General features: G+C 44.7%; 1 protein-coding gene across 3 annotated transcripts in view; it reads right to left on the minus strand.

Moving 5' to 3' along the window:
- Positions 1–1,818: 1,818 nt before the first annotated feature.
- MAFG (MAF bZIP transcription factor G) overlaps positions 1,819–9,644 on the minus strand; it is a 12,822-nt gene continuing 4,996 nt past the window's right edge. The window contains exons 1-3 of one of the 3 annotated variants that reach the window (XM_066586146.1): positions 9,137–9,284; positions 8,998–9,061; positions 1,819–8,244 (exon numbers count right to left, since the gene is read on the minus strand). In XM_066586146.1, the coding sequence (XP_066442243.1) occupies positions 7,792–8,244; positions 8,998–9,036 (492 nt within the window). In that variant the 5' untranslated portion in view covers positions 9,037–9,061; positions 9,137–9,284 and the 3' untranslated portion in view covers positions 1,819–7,791. Of the gene's footprint in view, positions 8,245–8,997; positions 9,062–9,132; positions 9,285–9,644 lie in introns of those variants that run through there. The other 2 variants (XM_066586144.1, XM_066586145.1) reach the window with 2 other exon arrangements.

A 9,644-nucleotide genomic window follows, 5' to 3' on the forward strand; every position in this document is an offset into this window, starting at 1 on the left:
GGGGCTGTCATGGCAGAATGCCCATCAAGCCACCCCTGTGGGGTGACTTGATAGACTGCCTGCCCAATAGCAGTATAATGTAATGCTATGGCCCGTATAAAAAAAATATGCGCATAATATGGAGCGCAAATACACCTGTGTGAATGAGCCCTTATAAACGGCCCTTTGAAGGGAACCATAATACTTATGTGGCCCTCAGTGAAAAAGGAGTTTGATACTCCTGACATAGACAGTTTTGATAAATGAGGCCCCAACAGTAACGGTCCTCGTTGGCCAGAGTGACCAATCAGTGCTCAGCTTTCATTTTTCCAGAACAGTTTGGGCATATTCATCATTGCACTCTGAGCATGCTTGGAGCATGGAAAACCTAGAAACCAGGACTGGGGAGAGGTGGCATACAGCCAGTCTCCAATGCTTCCCCACCTCATCAGGACTGCTAACAATCTGAAAAATTCTTATATAGGCAGTAAAATTTGGGGGATTTTTTCCCACTTTGTCAATTATATTTAGGTTATCTGTGGTTTTGGGCTATATTGCCCATATAAAAAAGGTCAAAAAGTATTGACATCCATGCATATCAAATGAATTCAAAGCTTGCTCTTCTTCCATTGTAGTGAAGCAAGCATAGATGAGCACAACAGCAGTGTACCTGTATGTCCACGCTCCATTGGCTGCATATTTAAGGAAAGCTGAAGCTAAGACCGGCGTCACATGCGCAGATTTATGTGTACAATACGTAAATAAAAGAACCCATTGATTTCAATAGGTTAGTTCACATTTCTGTATTTTGGTCGCACATTTTGGTCACGCAAAAAAACGCAGCATGCTCTAACTTTCTGAGCATTTGCGAACCAAAAGTCCCCATAGAAGTTAATGGGGGGAGGGGTGGAGGAGTGCAATGGGCGAGGCGTTTCAAGGAAGTTTTGTGCACATCGCATCACGCGAGAATAACCACGCTTGTAAGTTTAGTAAGCGTAGTATAGTAGGTTACATTCCTAGGGAAAAATCCTTAGAACATGCACTTCGTAAACCCTACATATACAGTAGATGCTCAGGGGATTTAAATTTGGCTTAATTTACAGTGGCCATTGTTATAGCAAAAAAATATGTACTCTATTGTGTATATATGTTTCTTACATAAGCCTAGGCAAACACATGTGTGTGTATATATATATATATATATATATATATATATATACACCTTCTTAGTAAATAACTGGCAGCTCAGTGGTTAACATGCTCAATATTATACACTGGTATGTGCAAGCAGCATGTTGTAATTCACTCCTCTGCAGCTTTCCCAGAGAGAAACTGTCTGAGAGTGCTCTGGGGCCCCACCACCGATAAGGAAAAGCTATTTGGATAATGAACACAGTATAAATTTGAGATGACATGTTTAGTAACAACTTACGCCTTAAGGCGTTAACATATGTTAATCACTAAAGTCATTACATACTGAAGCAATCATTAGTTATGACGTTAGGGGAATGTATTTGTATTACTGCGTGATTTCCACTATATCTGTACCGTCAGGTTAAGAATAAACCTGAAGTGTACTGATGATTGACCAACATGGAGTCAGACTCCGTTACATTGCATGCATGCTACTTCTCATTATCATTAATTTGGAGCAGACAGGGAATTCAGCAGGAATATGATATGATTCCCATAACACCATCTAGTGATTACAAGTTTTGTAGACCTCCCTGGCATTATTAAGGTCGCTGATTTTCCTTCTCGCCAGGCAATACTTTATCTTTATTTTTCGTTGTATAGCAATGGACTAGCATCCCCTTACTCAAGTTCATTAGACTCAAATACAGCTCTTTATAAGTAGTTTATTGGCAATATACAATATAAAATAGACCTTATATCAAACATACATAATATACAACAGAGGAACACCCAACTCATCCATAGTCGCCAACCGGCCAGGATATACATACTGTAGGTCTCAGGATTTCAAGCATGAAATCCCGGTCAGCTGGAGACCATGGATGATACACGGACATCCCAAATATACAGGAATAAATAACATCATATACACCTTTAAAGTTATTTACAGATGCAAATGCTACAATAATTTAGCAATAAATACCGGTATATATGTTTGTGATACAATCTGCATCAGTGACTCGAAGACACAGATTTTCAAGAAGGTGAGTTCAGCTGAACCGACCACATAAAAGCCTTGCAGTGAGGAGCAAAAACCTGAACTTTCACAGTGACACCATTACATGGTAAAAATACTCTAATGCGAGGACTCAAGCAACATCCTATTATTCAGGGTCTATGTTGTACCTCTAGACGAAGATCAGAACTGCCTGCTTCCCTACATTCCCATCCATACATCATAGTAAGAGATCATCAATATCCCGGTCTGTTGTAAAAACACTTTGGATTATAACTAGAGATGAGTTAGCGTACTCGCTAAGGCAAACTACTTGAGCGAGTAGTGCCTTATGCGAGTACCTGCCCGCTCGTCTCTAAAGAGTCGGGTGCCGGCGGGGGAGAGCGGTAAGTTGCGGGAGTGAGCAGGGGGGAGAGAGTGAGAGAGAGATCTCCCCCCCCCCACCTGTTCCTCCGCGCTCTCCCCCGCCGCTCCCCGCTCCCACCCGAATCTTTAGAGACGAGCGGGCAGGAATAAGCCACTACTCGCTCGAGTAGTTTGCCTTAGCGAGTACGCTCGCTCATATCTAATGCCGGTAACAGGGGTCCCACCAGAGGATGACAGGCCCTCTGTAGGCATGTTTCACGGTATCTATGGTTCATGTTTACAGGTACGTGACTTTAACTTACCTAACAGGGTGACTCTATATTGTCTTCCCAGGTCTCAGAATAACTTGCATTATTTCTCTATAGCAGAAATTAAATAAAGGGATTCGGAGGACTATAGCCGCCTGCACACGATAGGGTCGGATTCCGCATGCGTTGTCCCACAGAAGAATTCAACCCGGTGCCCGGCTGGCGCACATGCGCAGTGTAGATAATGCCAAGCTGTCGCTAGGCAATGACGCGGATACGGCGACCTTTCCGCAATGATGATTGTGGAAGGGCCGCCGATTGGACGGCTTCTATTGACTTCGATGGAAGCCGTCCGCGTGGAATCCGCATTAAAATAGAGCATGCTGCGATTTTTCCCCTGCGAGCAGAAAATCGCAATTGATTTCCGCTCGTGGGCAGGAAAAGGTGGTTTTACATAGCATACTATGGAAGGTATTTGCTGCGGAATCCCGAGGCGGACGCTCTCTGGATTTCACAATGCAAATCCGGCCGTGTGCAGGTAGCCACGAAGAGATCTACAAGAGACAGTCTAGGATTTGACATTCAGAAGAGCTGCCCAAAGCGATCTAGGTTTAAAGGGGTTGTCTAGAGTTAGAAAAACATGTCTACTTCCTTCCAAACAGCCCCACTCTTCTCTATGGGTTGTGTCTGGTATTGCAGCTCAGCTCCCATTCCCTTCACTGCACACACAACCTTATGGACAAGGGTAGCACTGTATTTGGAAGTAAGGAGCCATGTTTTTATAACCCTAGACAACCCCTTTAAGTCTCCAACTTGCAAAATTCTACTTGTAGTCCAGCAAAGCTAAAAATCTTAGTTCTCTTGGACTACTTCTTGCATAGTACAATATCCCTGAAGGCTGCAATAAAGGGGTTTCAAGGACTTATCTGAAAAATAGTTGAACGGTGGGGGTCTACCACTTGGGACCCCTGGCGATCAGTTGTTATCCCGGCCGTGGTAGTGCAGACAAAGCCGGAAGTAGACAGCTCTGTCCATATTGCAGCGGCCCAGTTTGGTAATGCAGGCACAGCTCCTGGGCCGCTGCAATACGGACAAAGCTGCCTGCTTCCGACTGTGTCCGCACAGACAGCAGGCCTGGTAACAGATGATTAATGGGTGCCTGAACGGCAATCAACTATCCTGAGAATAGGTCATCAGTAGATAAGTTCTAGAAAACCCCTTTAAATGCCGCCTTACTATATAATTTACAATATATTTCTTCATATGGATACCAGGGCAGAACATGGCAAGATATGGGCATAACTACCTTCTGTGTACACTTATTCAGGTCCTCAATGTATATACATCACTATATCAAATGTTTGTTCTTCTAACGGACGATGTATGTTTTTGAATACTTAAAGGGCTCATCCAGTTGCAAACTATTGATGGACTTACCTGCAGGATAGTCCATCAATAGTAGATCAAAAGATGTCCGCTGCCCGGAATCACTGCTGATCAGCTGTTTTCAGGACAAGTGTGCTTTTGCACAGAGCTGATTTTTGCAGGAAGCAGACAGCTCCGTTCTCACTCCAGTGGTCAAGTTTGGTATTGCAGGCCAAGTTGGCATTGACATGAATAGGAACTTAACCTGTAATACTAAATAACTGCAGCAGGAACAGAGCTGTCTGCTTCCTGCAGAAAGCAGCATGGTGTACAAGCACACTGGCCTGGAAAACAGCTGATCAGCAATGGTACTTGGTGTTGGCCTCCCACTCATCCTGCAGATAGGTCCATCAATAGTTTTCAGCTGGACAACCCCTTTAAAGGGCCACTCGGCAAAAACATGTTTTGCCCTGTGACAGGAGCATTAACTGTGATGGTAGCTTATGTCCTGTCGTCCCACCTGGCCCTTTAATTCTCAATGTCTTTAACGGATGCCTTGGCATTTAGTGAACCTAGTGATAACATGGGAAGCTTGCTCAGTCTTGCTAATCAAAGGCTGAAAAACGAAGCTGTCCAAATAGGATGAGGCTGTAAATACTCCTAGGATCTATGACGATCATAGTCAGTACTGAACCCTAGTCAAAACAAACTAGAGACCTTACACGGAGTTAAAGGGGTTCTGTAGAAAGCAGTGGACATGGGGTACAACTTTCCAACACACACCTTGCTTGATTCTGCCTCTCTAGTCAGGCTGGGCAAAAAGCAGTATTGATCGGGAAGAGCATGTATCTCTGTAGTCTCTGTATACAGAGAACTACTTATGCTATGCAATGGGTTTAACATAGTAGAGGACACCTTGGATGAAATGGCCAAGACCTGTTCTCTTACGTCTGCTGCCACCCCTCTCTGTAAGCGTATGGTTGGTGCAGGAGGGCAGGGTATAGGAACTTTGCAGAAAGGTAAATTTGGTAGAAAGGCCTCTCTCTGGTGCCTGTCAACCCTCTACAAGATATAATAGTCTGATCAGGAGAGCGTGCATACTGAAACGAAGCCCAAATACTGTCCCTTAGAAGGAAATGCCACCAATAAATACAAAGAAACTTGTAAACTGGGCAGCAGAATCCGGAACAGGAGGCAATAACGCATCTGATAGGACATCATGGACAGAGCTGGAAATCAGCGTTGTGATAGTCTAATCTCTGCAATCATATGTACGGTCTATGCCAGAAATGTCAGCAATACAATACAGACATGAACGCAGACGTCAGATATACGTCTATGGTAACTACACAAATATACACAAGTCAGATAACTCATCACCTGATATAATTATGCTTGGTTACATTTGTGTAGCTATCATTTCATTGCGTCAGATATTTGCGCCATAAATTAGCCCGTGTATAATGGCTTAGACCAGATTTTAGAACTACGTTAAAGCCCCATAATTTATGGCATTATCGCACTTGCACTCAAAATGTCTTTACTATGGAAATGATCGGGAATGGTGACATCACCAAAACATCCAGTGATGTCACTAGTTGCTGGAGTCTTAATATACTGAGTACGATATCATATCCTTATTGGGTATACTCCCTGAAGTACTATAAGAATAGGTGCAGTTTATATAAAACATTACAACAGACTAATTAAAGTATAACTAAACTTTTTAGAAACTTTTGACATGTCAGAAGATTTGACTGGTGATGTTCCACATGCTCAGACCCTCACCGATCGCTAACGGGCAGAGGTGCTTATCTGAATACGTCACTGATGCAGGTTGTATCAGCGAGCCGTGTATGGAATCCATAGCCTTTCTATGGAGAACGTACACAGCTTCGAGCAAAGCCGGAAATAACCGAACAGGCACAGTGAGCGCTTCGGCCCATTTGTTCTATCGGCGGGGGTCTTAGCAACCAGACCTTCAAAGATCAAAACTTCTCACATGTCAAAAGTTATTAAAAAGTTTAGCACTTACATTTGAACCTTACCTTATTTCTACAACGCAACCAGCTACAACACTATTAACACTAATTTTGCCCAATTGTTGAATGACAGACTCTGTGTTTCCCGCTCGTGTACATAGTTATTCTATGGAAAGCGTTTTGAGCGTTATCCACGTGTGATTTATCGCCGTGGATCACGCTATGAACTATTGCCCATGGACAACCATCCTAGAAGCACAGTCTTGGACGACCAGAAGTTCAAGTCAGTAAAGTGAGCAACCAGATTTACATGTTGGCCAATAGACCTTACATGAAGACTTGGCGGTATATCATAATACTGTACCATACTATATACATTTGGACGAAAGGTAATTTGTTTGGCTTAGAATCTGAAAACTTTTCATTTTAACCCATTGTAAGATATGTTTGGTACAGTTTCCTCAAATTGGCAACTGCTACTACAAAGATGTTGGTGATCAAAGGCTATATATTGTGATGCCTGACCATCAATATCCAAAAACGATTTGGCCATGGCCTAATTATGATATCTCCCCTCTACATACTCCCACCACAACTATATCCTGCAGACATACTGCACTGTAATTGCTTTCAAGCTTTGGTGGCGCCCATTAAAAGCCTAGTAGGAAGGACCCAACGTCTTTCGCAGAAGAAGCTTCAGCGCATCATGCATAGGTCTGTTGCTTGCATTATGGACTGCGGTACATAGGCCCTCAGAGGCTTCGTTTACATATAACGCCAATCTCGTAGATACATACAGTGCATATACCCTCAGAGAACAGATGGCCGTTTGCGACAAAGCAACCTAAAAGCCGCTATTGACATATTGAGATATAGAATTTTTTGGCACAGAAACGCCACCAACTTCAAACGATAGTCCACCACATCAAGAACAAACCAGAACATTCACTAACCCAAGTCAAAACTGCACGCCGACTACACTAACAACACACACTCTGACAACACAGGACAGCAAACTGACCCATAAGCTGCACGACCTCACACCACGAAAGAACCAAGTTATCCAAAAAGGAGCAGCATAGTCTGAAATCACAAACTACACAACATACAGGACGACCGCATACAAACACACGAGAGGGTGCCACTCACAATTCCACAAGCAGAACCACCTGACATCACACTGTACAGACGGAGTCACAACACCGCGTACTTCAAGTGTCAACTGCACGCACGGACGCCAAGACGAGTAGCACAACCTGACGTCACACTGTACACTGATGGCTCGACAGGACGGGAAGCTCGAAGGACAAACAAATCTGCTCGGAGGACTTTTTTAAGTGCGGAAACTAAAGCTGGTGTTGGCAGCACAAACGGATGACTTTGCAACTGTGTCACTTGCCATTCTGATGGCCAAAGCTCGGACTAACTGAGTGCTTCAACACTGGGTTATATAAAGCTTAGTAAGAGACCGCCCACTTTTAGTCACTTCGCTCCTTGCTGCAAAGACATGAATTCTGAAATGCAATATTCCCTTCCACAGCACCCAAAACCCTAACCTCTATAGATTATACTACGGAGTCTCCCGTGTTTCATTGCTGGAACTGTAGAAACCTTTTTCGATAGCTAAGGAATTCTTTGGGTACTTGTGCTTTGGGAAATGCTAGGGGAAGTCAGTAGCGCCATCATGTCTGTCACATCCCTAAGAACGCGCCTCCGTTTTAGACTTCACTATGGTAATGACACTAGTGGCGCCTATTTTTCCTGGTATAAGAGGCCTCATGCCAGGTGTAAACGGACCTCTCGGAGGGTTGTTGGGACTCCTTGCTACTGTCCTGGCAAAGTTCTGGAGAGCTTCATACTTTGACCTCAGAGAGTCCAGTTCCTGGCGCATGTTGGCATTCTCAGAGGCAAGTTTCTCCACCTCCTGCTGTAATTCGGCCTTCTGTTTCTCCAGCTCTTCTCTTTGTGTGACTCGCTTCACTCTACAGCTTGCTGCATAACCGCGATTCTTAAGTGTGCGGCGTCGTTGCTTTAGCTGGATGATCTCTTCCTTGGTCAAACCACGGAGATGCTGGTTCAACTCCCGCACAGACATGCTGACCAATTCGTCATCTGTAAGACTGGTGCCATTCTCCCCAGGCTCCCTCTTTACCTGAATAGAAACATAAAGGGTGTACCAAAGGCAACCGAAATGTACATACTGACACTTATTAAATGTTTATGTGTTATATGTGCTTCCTCTATTTCTAGGCGGATTCCATGCAGACGGTTTCCATTGAAGTCAATGGAAGCCGTCCGACCCGCGGCCCTTCCGCAATCATCATTGCGGAAAGGCAGCGGGATCCGCGTCATCACCTAGCAACGGCGCGGCATAATCTGTACTGCGCATGTGCGCCAGCGTAATGGCCGGCACATCCACAGTACAGAATAAAGAAGAATCCAGACAGGTACACGGGGTCACTGGTTGGGTACAGGGTCGGATTCCGCTGCGGGATCCCGCATATGAAATTCGACCCGGTCGTGTGCAGCCAGCCTAAGCTCCAACTCAGCACTGAGGAAGAGGGACCAGGATTCTGGTGACAGTGATTCCATGGACTCACGGCTGAAAAAAGACCCCACAAGACCACGGTCCCAGCAAATAGAACATGCTGCATCATTTTTTGCACATCAGATCTGCGCACACAAAATATGCACTTGTGAGCGAACCATTGAAAACAATGGGTTCTATTCACTGCGTATTGCGTGCGCAAATACGGTTGTGTGAATCCGACCTAAAGCGAGATTCACCCAGGCGTATTTGGGCATTACATTTTTTGCAAGCTCAACACACAAAAAATAGATCCCATTGTTTTGCGCGTGCGATTGCATCACGAAAAAAAAAATGGTGATGTCAGGAGCGCCTTACCTTCAGAGCTTTGCTGTTTCCCTTGCTGAGAGTCGTCATACCCTGGGAACCGTGTGTCAGTAAACTAGAGAGAGGAAGCAATGTGTTAGTGGCATCTCCAGGCCTGGCCCCACATCCACTCGCCTGCTCCCTCACCTACTGCTGTCCATGTGCCCCCAGGTCCTAGGCCGGCACCCGAGAAAAAAAGGACTTTTCCCTTTCACAGGGGACACGCCAATTACAATCACCAGTGAACCTAACTTTAAAAATAAGCTGGGAGGGAAAGAGCAGCGGAGCAGACGAGTCATGCTGAGTCAGCACAATGGTGTATCAGAGAGCAGCACACTGTATCCTGTGTGTGTGCCTATATATACATGGAGGTATATACGCTACATGCTGAGTCAGCACAATGGTGTATCAGAGAGCAGCACACTGTATCCTGCGTGTGTGCCTATATATATACATGGAGGTATATACACGCTACATGCCGAGTCAGCACAATGGTGTATCAGAGAGCAGCACACTGTATCCTGCGTGTGTGCCTATATATATACATGGAGGTATATACGCTACATGCTGAGTCAGCACAATGGTGTATCAGAGAGCAGCACACTGTATCCTGTGTGTGTGCCTATATATATATATACATGGAGGTATATATGCTACAT

Source organism: Eleutherodactylus coqui, chromosome 13, assembly GCF_035609145.1.
Source record: "Eleutherodactylus coqui strain aEleCoq1 chromosome 13, aEleCoq1.hap1, whole genome shotgun sequence".
In the NCBI taxonomy this organism is placed as follows: domain Eukaryota; kingdom Metazoa; phylum Chordata; class Amphibia; order Anura; family Eleutherodactylidae; genus Eleutherodactylus; species Eleutherodactylus coqui.